The sequence below is a fragment of the Aotus nancymaae genome, unplaced genomic scaffold (genome assembly GCF_030222135.1).
Source record: "Aotus nancymaae isolate 86718 unplaced genomic scaffold, 86718_ANA_hifiasm-v0.15.2.pri h1tg000053l, whole genome shotgun sequence".
NCBI classification, from domain to species: Eukaryota; Metazoa; Chordata; class Mammalia; order Primates; family Aotidae; genus Aotus; species Aotus nancymaae.
This window is the reverse complement of record NW_026988467.1, coordinates 3,116,817-3,131,547: the sequence shown is the minus strand read 5'-3', so window position 1 is coordinate 3,131,547 and position 14,731 is coordinate 3,116,817. Positions and strand designations below refer to the sequence as shown.

Sequence of the window (14,731 nt, the reverse complement as noted above, 5' to 3'; positions counted from 1 at the left end):
AAAAAGGTGATTTGGGGAAACCTGTACTCCCATTTAGAGAATATGCATTATTTTAAAGCATACTTTGAAACTTATAAAAACTGATCATCCTTCATACATATTTTTAGCTCACCAAGCAGACATCACCCTATACTGAGAGAATCAGTATCAAATCTAATTTTATAACTTTCTCTGGCCATAATGCCACAAGATCAGAATTCAGTCACTCTCTCCCCTACAACCACTCTGAACTGCTTTTTTTGTGTTTTGATTTTAAAATATGTTTCTAATTATTCCATAGGTCAATGAAGAACTCAAAATATCAAAATAGAAATGCCTAATTATTTAAAACTGAATGACAAAATAATATTGAATATCAGAACTTAGGAGATGCAAGTTAAATTGTAATTACAGGGGAATTTACAGGTTTTTTTGAGACAGAGTTTTCTTTTATTGCCCAAGCTAGAGTACAATGGCATGATCTCGGCTCACTGCAACTTCTGCCTCCCGGGTTCAAGTGATTCTCCTTTCTGAGCCTCCCAAGTAGCTGGGATTACAGGCATGTGCCACCACGCCCAGCTAATTTTGTATATTTTTAGTAGAAACAGGATTTCACCATGTTAGCCAGGCTGGTTGTGAACTGCTGATCTCAGGTGATCCACCTGCCTCAGCCTCCCAAAGTGCTGGGATTACAGGCGTGAAGCACTGTGTCCAGCGGGAATTTACAGTTTTAAATGCCTATGTTGATGAAGAAGAAAGTACCCTTTAAGATATTGTTTTAATTGTTCAACTCAAGAAGTTTGGAGGAGAAAGAGCAAACCCAATAAAAGTAGAAAGAAAAAAATTTGATGAATGTAAATGCTTAGAAGACAAAACAGCCAAACGGTTGGATACCAGGGTCACCAGGTACATACAGTAGGGATGTTTCTTGTTTCTTGTCCAGTCAGTCGAGAGAGGCAGATGGCGGAGATGAAAATAACACTTTCTTTATCATGCATTTATTCCTGATAAAGCAGCTGTGAGACATGGTTGGTCTGAGACCCAGCTGTGCCCACTGGCGCCAGCCCCTGACATGGATGGCCTTTGATGCAGGTGGAGGTTGGCCAGACAGCAGCAGGCTTTGCACCTAGGGTGAGCCCTCGCCTCTCTGCACGCCTGAAAGCACATCTTGGACTATTGCATTCTTTCCTGTGGGCAGATGTGAAAAGAAGAGAGTGGGGAGGAGGAATGAGCAGCCTACTTAGTTAGCCCAGTTAGTCTATTCCCCACCCCCAGTCAGTTGAGCTGCTCTTGCCCGCAGAGGCACGGGGGCTGGGCAGAGAGAGGCTGCAGGAGGCTCCTTTGCATGGAGGCTTGAAGCCAGGTAAGGACGTTGGTTATCTCAACTCACTGGCCTTAATCAGGACTTTATGGCCAACCAGGGGTGTGGCCGTTGTCTTTGGGGAAGGGGGCTAGTCACCACCAGGGCGGTTCCAGCCTTCCTGAATCACTTCAGCTAAGCCAACCACCTTTCCTTTTTCAATCCTCCTGAGGCCTTTGGTAGACTTATGTCCCCAGAAGGCTGTAAAATGGATCAGATGAATGCATTGGTCCCAAGGCTCCTCTGTGCTCACTGCTGAAGACTCATTCCCTATTCTGCTTCCCATTCCAAATTCTATCCAGTCATTTTATCCAGCACAGCTCGTCAGAGGCTCTTGCAATGAAGTTAAATGACAGCATTGAGATCATTCAGTAAAAAAGGCCAACCACTTAGAGATGCTCCCGACTTGAATATCAACCCCTTTCCATGATGATTTCTCAGAGAGAAATTCAAGTCCCCAAATTAAATTTCCTTGCGAGTTGAAGTCCAAAGGAATGAAACTCCAAAATCAAAGTTTCTTGTCATTATGAATTAAAATTCAAAGTCCAAAATTCTTAAGTCCAATAAAACCCGCCCGATTGATTTCAGTTTCTTACGTAGCTGAGTTTCTGCCTGGGCAGCTCTGGGCTTCCTTCAGCAACCACAGCTTGCGGGAGGGTTCCTCCCTGGACAGGCACAGTTCCTCAGGGCCTTCGGAGTTGCATCAGTTCAGAACTGAGTCTCTCATAAGCCTCACATAAAAGATGCTTCTTGTTGTTTTTGAAATATAACATGCATACAGTAAAGAGCACAGATTGCGAGTACATGGTTGTGTTATTTTTAAAAATTGATAATTTTATTTTTTTCTATCAGTTTTAGGTTTATGGTAAAATTGAGTAGCTGATACAGAGAGTTCCCATAGGACTTCCCCTCCTCCAAGTTTCCCCTATTATTAACATTTTGCATTGCTGTGACACATTCTTTTTTGTTTGTTTGTTTTTTTGTTTTTTTTTGAGACAGGGTCTTACTCTGTTGCCAAGGCTGGAGTGCAGTGGCACAATCATGGCTCACTGCAGCCTCAATCCTCCCACCTCAGCCCCACATAACTGGGGCCACAGGCATGCACCATAGTGCCCAACTAATATTTTTTTGTAGGTTTTGTAGAGATGGCGTTTTGCCATGTTGTCCAGGGTGGTCTCGAACTCCTAGGCTCAAGTGATCCTCCTACCTCAGCCTCCCAAAGTGCTGAGATAACAGGTGTGAGCCACCATGCCTGCTGATGTAACATATTTGTTACGACCGATGAAGCAGTATCAATACATTATTATGAATTACTCATAGTTTACACTGAGGTTCATTCTGCATTATACAGTCTATGATTTTTGACAAATACATGACATCATAGATCCACCATGACAGGATCATACAGAATAGTCTCATCACCCTTACACCTCCGCTGGGCTCCACCTGTTCAGCCCTCCCCTCCTCCCCGGTAACTACTGTTCTTTTTACTGTTTCCGTGTTGCCTTTGCCAGAACGTCATACAGCTGGAATCACATAGTATGTGGCTTTTCAAAACTGCAGCCTCCGCCTCCCGGGTTCAAGCAATTCTCTTGCCTCAGCCTCCCGAGAAGCTGGGATTACAGGTGCACGCCACCACGCCCGGCTAGTTTTTTTTTGCATTTTTAGCAGTGCTGTGCGTTTAAGGTTCCTCCATGGATTTTTGTGTCTGGCTCACTCATTTCTTGGATTGCTGAATGATACTTCATTGCATGTATGTGCCACAGGCTATATATCCATTCACCTCTTGAAGGGCATCTTGGTAGTTTACAGTTTTTGACAATTTTGAATAAAGCTGTTAGAAACATTCGTGTACAGGGTTTTGTATGTACATAAATTTTCAACCAATAGGTAAATACCAAGGGGTGTTGCTGGATCATGTGGTAAGGGTATGTTTAGTTCTGTTAGAGATCACCATACTGTCTTCCAAAGTGGCTGGGCCATTTTGCATTCCCCCCAGCAGTGAATAAGGGCTCTGGTTGCTCTGCATCCTCGCCAGCATTTGGCGTTGTCAGTGGTTTGGATTTTAGCCGCTCCAGCAGGCGGTGCAGTGCTGTCTCGTTGTTGTAATTTGCGGTTCTCTAGCGACATGTGATGTGGAGCATCTTCTCATGTGCTTGTTTGCCATCTGTATATCTTCTTCCGTGAGATTTCTGCTCAGACCTGAACAGATGTCTTTAGATATTTGGATGCGAGTCCTTTATCAGATACGTATTTTGCAAATGTTTTCTCCCAATCTCTGGCTTGTCTTTCTATTCTCTTAGCAGTATGTTTGGCAGAGTGAAGTTTTTCATTTTAATGAAGTCCAGCTCATTGGCTATTTCTCTCACGGACTGTGCATGGGTTGTATTTGAAAAGCCATCTCTGAGGTCACCTGGATTTTGTTCTGTGTCATCTCCTAGGACTTGTATAGTTTTGTGGTTTACATTTAGGTCTGTGATCCATTTTGAGTTGATTTTTATAAAAGGTATAGATTTTACAGAGTGAACACATCTGTGTAACGGCCTCCCAGCCCAGAAGGGGCTCTGGAACAGGGTGCAGAGGCCTCCCTCACCCCAGTCCTTCACCTCCCCCAAGAGAGCCACGCTTCTGAATTTGGCAACTGTAGACCGGTTTTGCCCCCTTTTGTGGACTTCGGTGGGATCATGTTTTATGTCCTGTTTTGAATCCCTCCTCTCTGCTGGGCCTCTTGTCTGTGAGGCCACCCTGTCCATCTGTAGCAGCAGTTTCTCCATTTTCTTGGCTGTAGAGAAACTCAATGTGTGGTGATGCTGCGATGCTTCCCCATTCAAATAGGCATTGGAATGGGTTCCGGTTTTTGGCTCTTCTGCACAGCGCTGCTGCGAGGTGCTTTTGGAGTGGATTTGCTGTTGTGTCAGATGTGCCTGGGAGTGAGGGGCTGGGTCGTGGAGCAGCACCTGTTGTTAGGTTTAGTGGATCTGCCAAGCAGGTGCCCCTACTGCTTGGCCAGCTTCCGCAGCCGTCAGCAGGAGACCCGCACCCCAGGCAGCTCCATGTCCTCGCCAGTCACATGGTGGTCGCTGGTTTTCTTTGTTCCTTGAACCATCCTGGTGTAGAGGGGTCTTGTGGTTTGAGTTTCCCTGATGATACTGAGCGCCTTTCACAGCCCTCCTGGCCTGAGGGGTGTTGTGCATGAGGTGTGGGTTCAGGTCTCCTGCCCATTTTCTGGTGTGGGGTGTCTGTGTGTGTGTGTGTCTGTGTGCGTGTGTGTGCGCACGTGCGCATCTGTGTGCGCGTCTCTGTGTGCGTATATGTGTGTTTGAATTGATAGGCATTCTTTCTGTATCCTGTCACAAGAGTTAATAGGACATGCAAGATTTTAAAGCATGGGCCCTATACCCACCAAATTTAGACAACAAGCCAATTCCCAGCCCCTGAATAGTTGTCCTAAGGAAAATTATGTTCTCAGAATCCAAAATTTGACATCATCAGAGACTTGGGTGTCTGAATAAATGAGGGTAGATGGGAGAACGCCTTGGTTCCAGCTTCCCAGGCCGTTGCCATGTCCTGACCTGGGGGAGGATCACTCAGAGGGCGGCATCTGAGGCGTGGTGTCTTCCTGGCAGACCCATTGGGGCTTGTGCCACGGCCCTGCATGCTGGTCCTCCTGAACTGAAGCTTCCCGCAGCCATGCCTGTGGGCCTGGAGGAGCCAGGGAGCCCAGGGCTCCCGAGAGTGTTTTTTTCTGTTTTTGGGTATTCGGAGCTGTGAGTAGGCTTTCTTCTTATCACCTCTTCTTCCTGCACCTTTCGGGGGGCTCTGCTGAGGACGTGGTCTCCCCTGTGTGCGTTGCTTCCCTCCTCGGCCCTGGGCTTGTTTCCTTTGCTCCTGTCCTGGTCTTTGCTTCCTAACATGTCCCTCTTACTGTTTCTTCGTGGAGCCCTCCCTCATTGGGAGAGCTGAAGTCACTGAATTCTGGGTCAGCCAAGGGCATCTATTTTTCCGAAGAATGCCAGTCCATTTCCCCTCCCTGGGCCCTCCCAGCTAAGAGGCATCTCCATCAGAACAGCCTCCAGTCCTGCTCTGGGCCACCTAGCACGGCCTCGCTGTCCCAACCCTCTCTGAGAGAGCCCTAATCCCACATGTCCCCTCCTACAGAAACCGTGCCATGTTTGGGAATGTTGCTTAATTGTTTATCTTGAATTAAACAGTTAATTCAAAAAAATTAATTGAAAGTAAGTCGTAGACATGCATGGCAACACTCTACCTCTAAATAAGCAACATGCTTCTCTTAAAAATAAGGGCACCCTTTTATATATGTGCAATTCTAGTATCACATTTAAGATAATATGAATTTTGTAGTACCATTCCGCCATTTGTCCCCCAGGTATGCTTTTTTGATCTGGGATCCAGCCCCGGGTCCTGTACTGTACTTGTGATTATCACTTTAATCTTGTAGTCGCCTGCGATTTTTTTCCAGGGATGCTGGCGTTTGGGAGAGACCGAGGGAGCTGTCTTGTAGAACGTCCCGTGCTCAGCACGCATCTGGTCGCTTCTTCATGTTGTTGAACTTGTTGCTTTATCCCCAGTAGTTCTTGAACACTGGGAGCAAGGGCCGGAAGCTGTTTGATTCTGGATCACGGCATGAATGCTTCATTGTGAGTGCTGTGTGCTTCACACCCACCACCTCGGGAGGCACGGATGTCAGATCATCTCATCGTTAGGATGCTGATTCGGTCGCTTGGTTAAGCTGCCCACCTCCAGGTTTCTCCTGTGGAAAGAGAGGTTTCCCCTTTGAACTGACTGAAGAATTCTTCGGGCCATTTTTTGGCTTCATGCAAATAACCTGGTCCCCAGCAACCTTCCACCTCTCGTTTCACCTGGGCCCAGCTTTGCTTGCATCAGTTATTTAATGAGTGTTTTCGAAATGTAATTTGTCTAATTCGATCATTTGGTCTGCCTTTATTAGCTCACATTCTTCTGTTAAGAAAGAACTTTCGCTATTGACAAGGGAGGAACTGCATATATGTGCTCCAAAAAGACAGGACAAAGGTTTAATTTTTTCCCTTTCATTGCCAGTTTTCAGAGTGAGAAGTCAGTGGAGGGGTTAGCCCAGTAGTGGCGATCCCAGCATTAGGTGTCCGGCTGTTTTGCTTTGTCTTTGGAGCGTGGCTGTGGTCGCCTGTGTCTTCATCGATGCGCAGGGTTGCACGCGTTATTATTCTGGGAGCCCTTTGGGCCCCTTTCATCCGCTCTGATTGGCCGTTGGGTGCGTCCTGCTCTCTGGGGGCAGTGCCGGTTCCAGGCTTATCCCATGCTCTCCCTGCCTCCAGCCAGGGCCCGTTTCTCTGAGCAGCCTGGCTGGCCTGAATGGGGATGGCGACACGACGGCATTTCAGAGATCAGGATATGGGGCGCTTCAATTCTGGGTCTTCTTGCTTCAAAGCGTTTTGTTGGGAAGAGCTGGGAAAATGTTAAAGCATGAGTTCAGGTGGATCTTCATGAGTCAGATTGAGAATTTTTCCCATGAATTTGCATATGTTATTTCTCTCTCTCTCACACAGGAAGTCATGGTTTCTGATCACGTATTATTTGTTTTGTCTTACAAGGTATAGAATGCATTTTCACGGTGGCACTGCTGCTGTCAGTGTCCGCAGCGCGCGTCCCGCTGAAGCTCAGGTTCTTCGCAGGTTCTTTTGGGCCCTGTCCCACTGAGGGCGTAGAACTGGCTGAGAGTGACCAAAACCCTCGAAAGAATTCTTATCTCCAGTTTGATACTCAGTATGTCCGTTTGTTTTAATTTGCTTTCCTTCCTTTTTGATTTAATGTTTTAGAATATTCACACGGCTGAAAGTTGAACACCGTAGTCCGGCGTGTGCATGGGGCTCCCTGCCTCCATTATCCCCACGGCTCCATCCCCTGCCCGCCTCCTAACGGTCACCAGACTTTTCATGTATGGCTAGTCCTTGCAGTGTCTTTATTGATTTGTTGTTTCAAAAATAAGCAAACATTTACGTTTTATTTCCCTGCTTTGTAGTTCAGTGGTAACATACCAGCTACACACTTCTGCTCCCTGCGTTTTTCAGTGACCATCACAGACGTCACCTGTGCTCGTTTCTGCTACAGCTGCATCGTGCTCTGTGGGGTGGTTCTGCTGCTGTTTGTTCGGCCACTCTCCCAATAGATGTTTGCGTCATTTCCAGTGTTTTGCTATCTCAGCAGTTAGTAACCTTGATTCTTTCTGGTTCTGGGAGGGGGAATGTGGAATCAAAGGCTTCCGAGGTGTTGACAGACACGGCCGACCACACCCTCTGTCGGGTGCCACCCGGGGCTCTGCTGGCGATCTGCGGGGCTGCTCGATTCCTCTTGCTCGCCCTCGAAGTGGGGCGTTAAAGGTTGGGAATTTTACAGTCCCGTAGATGTGAAGGCCATCTTAGTGTGGTTTTAATTTGCGTTTCTTTTGTAATGAGTCAAATTGAGTTGTCTTCATCTGCAAACTTCTATTCATATCTGTTACATATCATGTTTTTAATCTATTTTGTCTTCTGTTCTGGGGCGCTCTCATTAGGGAGATGAAGCCTCGTGATAGAGTAAAAAATTGCAAATGTGTTTTCCTACTTTGCCATTTGTCTTTTTACTTTGCTAATGGTGGGCTCTGCCCCGTAAACGGTTTTTTAAAAAATGTAGTTGAAAGTATCAGTCTTTTCTTGTTTCTAAATTCTTTGTTTTTTTTTTTTGGAGACAGAATCTTGCTCTGTTGCCCAGGCTGGAATGCAGTGGTGTGATTTCGCCTCCCAGGTTCAAGCAATTCTCCTGCCTCAGCCTCCCGAGTAGCTGGGACTACAGATGTGTGCTACCACACCAGGCTAATTATTGTATTTTTAGTAGAGACAGGTTTTCACCATGTTGGTCAAGCTGGTCTTGAACTCCTGACCTTGTGATCTGCCCGCCTCAGCCTCCCAAAGTGCCAGGATTACAGGTGTGAGCCTCTGTGCCTGGTCCTTGCTTCTAAATTTTTGAGTCATAGACAGAAAGTCTTTCTCCTCTCCCGCTTTACAGAGCAATTTAGGCTTGTGTTCTTCTTGGACTTGCAGGTTTTATGTTTAGACATCTAATCTATTAGCAGTTTCTCCTGCTGTGTGAGGGGAGGCACAGATCCAGTTTTACCTCGTCTCTCGTGTCTATCCAGCGGCCCCCATGCCTGTTAACAAAACTCCGTCTTTCCTCTGGTGACTTGAGAGCCACCCTCATCATGTACCAACCTTTTCCACGCATTGGGGGCTATTTCTAGATTTTCTAATTTGTTCCATTAGACTCGACCCAAACTGTTTTCTGTTAAGGGCCAGCTAGTAAATATTTGAGGCTTTCTGGGCCACTCGTGGTCTCTGTCACATATTCTTCTTTTAGTTTACAACTCGTCAGAAACATAAAAGCCATTTCTGATCTCACTGCCGAGCTTGGCCTCGGGCTGCAGTGTGCGTCCTCCGCACGGGGCTGTGTCTGTGTCACAGGGACCACGCCTTCAGTCAGAGGCTCCTTCATTGTCTAGATTTCTAGCAAGCAGAGCTCCCACCACCTTGATCTCCCTTGCAGGGTTTTCCTGGGTACGCTTGCTTATTTAGTTTTCCATAAGGACTTTTTAGGATCTTTGTGGGGATTCCATCACATTGTAGATTAACACAGGGAGAATTCACACCTAACCCCTAGGAGATTAGGGTCCAGGGACGAGGCTGCCTTTCCATGTGTTCGTTTCTACTGTGCACCTTTCTGAAGAGTTTTAAAGTTTGTGTCATATGGCTTTTGCTATTTTTTTGTTTTCTAATTGATGAAATTTTGTGTTTATCTTTACTATTTCCTCTTTTCTCCTTGATTTTTGGTGTTCTTTACTATTTTCCTAATTTTTTTTGAGCTGCTTAATTCATTTATCTTAATTCATTTGTATAGATATACAGGATTCAAGGCTACGAATTTTCCCATGATTACTGCCTTATGATTGTTGATACTGATAAGTGGTGTTTTCATTATTATTTTTTTTTCCAGAAAATCTTTTTTGATTGTTTGCCCTTTGACAGAAAGTTATTTATGAGTAAGTTGCCAAATTATTATTTTTTTTAAATTTACATTTTTTTTTTTTTGAGACTAGGAAGTGACACTGTCTCAGCTCACTGCAGCCTCCACCTCCTGAGTTCAGGTGATCGGCCTCAGCCTCACGGGTAGCTGGGGCTACAGGTGTGCACCATCATGCCTGGTTTATTTTTATATGTTTTGTAGAGATGGGGTTTCATTCACCGTGTTGCCCAGGCTGGTGTATTAATTTCTAGTTTATTGCATCATGTTCAGAGATTATTATTTGTATTATTTCTCCTTTATGGAGTGTAGTTTTTTTTGTGGCCTAATATATGGTAAGTTTTTATTAATGTTCCAAATACACTTGAAAAGTTGTTTTCTCTGCCATTGGGGTGCAGCATTAAGATTGATCCCTGCACGCCCCACCGCTGCCACCGTGGGAGTTAGCTACTCTGGTCTTCTAGATTGTTACTCACTCATCGTTGCCTGGATCAGCCTTTGAAAGGACAGTGGTTAGTTTCTACCATTACTGTGTTTTCCGTTTCCTCAATCCCAGAGCAGTGAGGATTCCACCTGGGCTGTAGTGTGGTTTTTATGAAGGGGGCGCAAGAGGTGGGACTGGGGAGGACAGTGCCACTGCCGCTGGGAGTCGTCTTAGTTCAGGTGGAGGCCAGCTCCCTGGACTTCTGAGTGGGGTGGACCGTAAGGAACTTGGGCCTCAGGGGTGGAGCCTTTTGTCTCAGCTGGACAGGGAGGGGAGAGGTCTGAGGCTGTGGTGGGGAGAGTTGGGAGGCTGGTCAGAGGTGCCCAGACCAGGATGGCCCCGTGCCTGGCATGCCCCTCCCCACTCAGGAGCTCTCAGCACACTGTCAGGGTATCTCTGTCCTTGAGACCCTGTGCTCCTTATGGGTGGGGCCCTGCTTATTCAGTTCTCCCAGCATTACCCCATGCAGGGCCCCGAATGTGGCGGGGACGCAGTCGTTTATTTGCTGAGTGAGTGGATTAGTGGTAGCGTTGAAAGGCCCTGGCAGTGCTGGGATATAGTGGGGATGGAACGGGTTCTGACCCAGTGGGGCACTGGAAGGAGCTCCCTGGGAGACAAGACAGAGGGTCCTGTTGGGTCAAGCTGTGTTCGGGATGTGCCTAGAACTCTAGGAGGGTCTGTGGCGTGGGAGAGGCTGAGGTGGGGGTGCAGAGTTGGCCTGCAAAGGCCTGGCCGGTAATGGAGGGAGGGCCTGGGCCCCTCCTTCCTCTGCAGCCCAGGTCAGCGCAGGTCGTGCCCTGAGCCAGACTTTGGTGCTCATGGGTCTTTGTTCCAGGGCCTGCTGCCCCTGCGAGGAGTGCCACGGGGCTTGCATCTGTGCGTGGGTGTGTCCTGAGCTCTGACTAGATACCACAGTCCAGGATAGGTGGGGCCGGGGCAGGGGTGGGGGCTGTGTGGCTGGTCACCTCTCAGGTACCTGCCCTTGAGTGATGTTAATCGTCAGCTCCTTCTTGATCTTTGTCCATATTGTTTACTTGCCTTTCTGTCCCAGATGCCCCTGTGACCTCCTGCTGTGGCCAGCGCCGGGCCTGAGCAGTGGGCCCTGCTCTACCTCCCTGGGGCTCACCCTGGGCCCTGCATTCTTCACTCCTCCTCGGTCCCCTGCCCTGACACATGGCACTCACTCCTTGTCCCCTGGTCTTGAGAAAAGCAGATGGGATGTGGTCTGTGGTCATCCCGTGAGGCTTGAGGTGGCTGGAGCCCGGGTGGAGAGGACCTGTGGCCAGACTTCAGCCCGGCCCAGGGCCTGGTATTGGAGGTGCTGAGGAAACACTCGCTCCTTCCTCTGCTTGTTGGGGGCTGCAGGAATGTTGTCACCATTATTGATAGAAAGAGAAGTAAATGTTGTTTTGAAATGCTTCCCAGCACTGCCATTCCTTGAACTTAACTAAAGATGGTTCCAATGGCATTTTTGCCAATTTGGAATTAATGATAACGCCACTTCAAGAAGATGAAGGCAGGGGCCACAGTCCAGTCCCATCTCTTAGTCTGATGGCCTGGGCAGACCCCACGGGAAGAGCCTGGGATACTGGCGGGGCAGGGCCGTCCTGCGTTAGGGCAGGAGAGGGGCTGCTGGGTGTCCCGCAGTGGCTTCGCAGCCTGACCTGGGCTGGAGCTCCGCCTGTGTGTGTGAGCATGCCAGTTTTGGCAGCAGATGTAGACTACATTTCTTCTTAAATTCTGCGTGCCCAGAATAATGAACTCCCCAGCCAATCTCATAAGGACATTTGCTCCCATCCATCATAGGCTGTTAGAACGACTTGGTGAAACCATAAATCTTATTTTGGGAGGAGTTTATTGTTTATATGGGAAAGAAATGTAGTCTTCTGAACACGACTCTTCATTCTGTTAATTTGGATATTTTATGATGTTTTTGATTAATGTGTTTATTAACTGTAGCTATGACAGAAGCAGAAATTAGTAATCATGACCAGAGCCAAAGTCTCTTCCAAGTGGAAAGATGATGAATGACTCCAGTTACTTTTGGCCTCCTTTGGGGCCTCTTTTCCAGGGTCTCCTGGCTTCCAGCTGAGGTACATGGCGGGCCCCGGGTTCCTGAAGCCTGGTGAGCGGCGCCACTTCACCCGCTACCTGGCCATGCAGACCCTGCAGATCGACGTCTGGGACGGAGACTCCCTGCTGCTCATCGGCTCTGCCGCCGTCCACATGAAGGTAGCGGCTCTCCTGAAGGACAGTGGGTGCTGCGTCCCTCACGGGACAAGTCACCCTTTCAGGGTCCGCCTGCTTGGTAGGAGCGGGCACTGTCCCATGCAGGACCTGGTTGGCCTTCTCTGTTCACTAATTAAAAATGGTGCTGCATTCTCTGTTTCTTGAAAGGAAAAGATTTTTCACTGTCTGAATTCTATAATGCTAGTTGTTTGCTCAGGAAATTCTTAAAAGCAAACTCAGTTATCTATTTCTCCTGCAAACTGACCTACCAGGCAGTGTCACTTCAGCTCCTTCCACGTGGTGAATGTGGTGAGGGCAGGTGCATCTGAGGTAGGTTCAGGTGAAGGAAGGAAGACGCGAGTGACCGGGCGTGCAGTGTTTGTTAGCTGATTCCTAAGATCATGACATGCATTGTTCCTTTCTCGTTCTAATTACAGTTAGATCTCTTTTACTAATTGTGCTTTTCTGTTCTCCTTGCGTACTAAAACCTAAATCCATGGATTCGTTCACTTGTCCTCCCTGGGATTCTGCTCAAGCTTCTCCACTGTATGAAGGGGACCCCATAATAACTTTTGGGCCAAGGACTGGGGCCAGTTCCACGAGCTACTGTAGTGTCCTGAGACTTCTCCTCTCAGGCCACGGGGTGGAGCTGGGAGAGGATGTGGCGCCATCATCGCAGCCCCGGAGTCTGAGACTTCCCCACTTCCCCTGAGTGCCGCATAGCTCTTTCCTCCCGGATTCCTGACATGGTGGAACCCAGGGCTTCCTGTCTTAGCCTCATCCCCTCCAGCAGCTGCTGGCTCCTGAGAAGCTCAGCTCCTCTGCTCCTTCAGCCTCACTGTGTTCTTGTGCTGGGTGTGGAGGTGTGGGGTTTCTTCCCGCTGCTCTTCCTCTGGGGCATGGTCTGCTTGTGTCTTCCCGCGGTGGTGGGCAGTGTACAGAAGTTCGGGGTGTGGTCCGCAGGTGCTAGGGACCCCATGAGGCTTGACTGCTCTTCTCATGCCTCACCCTGGGCCTCTGTTCCCATCAGGGTCATGTCATGGGCCCCACGGGGTCATTGTGGCCATTCCTTGTCCGTCTCCCACCCTGGCCTTGATGTCTCCAGGACAGGGACAGGGTATTGACACCACAGCGTCTCTCTTCTAGCACAGGCCTCAGCCCCAGCAGGCGCTGTGTGGTGGGGAGGAGTGGGAGGCAGAGCTGGGCCCCGCTGGGCACGTGTGTGGCAGCAGTGGCTCCCTCATCATGCCCAGCCAAGCCTTGTGCCTCTTCTTTGCTGTCCCACCTGGAGACGGAAGCCATCTCCTCCGCTCCTACACAGAGAGCCCGTTACACAAGTGCTGTTAACTTGTTGACATAGACTTGAATAAATTAAATTTAAAGCTTTACTTTTCTAAAATAAAGTCTTTTAACTTTAAAACTTAGGTGGAAAACATGAAAAACAGATAATCAGAGAGAACCCTCTTGCCTTGAGATCCTGGGAGAGTTAGGATGCCCTGGCTAGCCGTTGGTGGACTCGGTTTTTGCACGCGGGGCCGGCTTTCATCTTGTTTCAGCTCTTCCTGTTGCGGGACGTTATGGTGGCTTTTCCTTCTGCCAGTCACTGCTGTGGACCTCTTGAAGTTCAGTTTTATGCCCATCTTCTAGCTGATTTCCTGGGGGTGCTGGCCAGAACACGTTGCTACGGTGATAAGTTTCCTCCAGGGATGGATGGCTCCTAAGCTGCCTGCAGTGTGAGCCTCAGCCCAGCCCTGGGGCAGTTGTGTTTTTATCCTCTTTCCTGATGGAGAAAACAGAGGCCCAGGGTCACGCTGGTGATAAGCAGGGCAGAGTTTTAGCCTAATTCTGTCTCCGGAGCTTGTGCTCTTTACCATCCTCTTCTCCCGGAAATGTCATGTTCCCGGAAGAAGAATTCTGATGACGCCAACGACCCCGCAGGCGCGCAGAGCCAGGTGGGGGCTTGGCCCGAAGGCTCAGCCAGGCCTGCACTTCCTGCAGACAGAAGGCACGGCATCCCATGCCCTCGGCCTCATGGGGCATCAGCCTTTAAACCAGTCGCCATTGGCCGTTTTGATAATGATTTGGGGGAGATAGTGCCTTGTTTTCACTGGCGTTTCCTCGCCTCCTGGAGCGGCTGACGTGGCTCCTTGTGTTTGTTGGCTGTTCTCCAAAGGCGTCTTCTCACATCTCAGTCTCCCAGTGACTGAGGTTCTTGAACCATCAATGTCTATGCAGTGATTGTATGCAGTGTAGACGAGTGTAGCGAGCAGGATCTGTGGCGACTGAATCCCCCAGACCCACAAGGGAAGGGTCAGGTCTGGGCGTCTCACTCCCAGAGACTGGCAATTTTGCTGCTGTAGAAGTTGGAGAATCGCAAAATCCAAAACCTCATTTGCTCCCACACTGCTGCTTATGTGAGAGGGAACGCCAGTGCAGGGAGGGCACATGGGGAAGAGGGCCAGCTGGGCCTGGGGCGCAACTGGGAGGCTGTTGTCGTCCCCCACACCCCTCGCAGCGTTGGGGTTCAGGCAGGGAATTGAGGGGTTGAATCTGATCAGCAGAAGAGCCTGTGGTCAGGAAAATCCTGCTGAGACCCTGCTGGGTCTGAGGCT

The 14,731-nt window shown here is 48.7% G+C and overlaps 1 protein-coding gene across 10 annotated transcripts in view; it reads left to right on the top strand.

The window, feature by feature from the left end:
* Window positions 1-14,731, top strand: part of NPHP4 (nephrocystin 4) — a 138,527-nt gene that overhangs the window by 98,039 nt on the left and 25,757 nt on the right. For all 10 annotated transcript variants that reach the window (XM_064363158.1, XM_064363155.1, XM_064363153.1 and 7 more), the window contains one exon: window positions 11,962-12,122. In XM_064363158.1, the coding sequence (XP_064219228.1) occupies window positions 11,962-12,122 (161 nt within the window). The remainder of the gene's footprint in view (window positions 1-11,961; window positions 12,123-14,731) is intronic.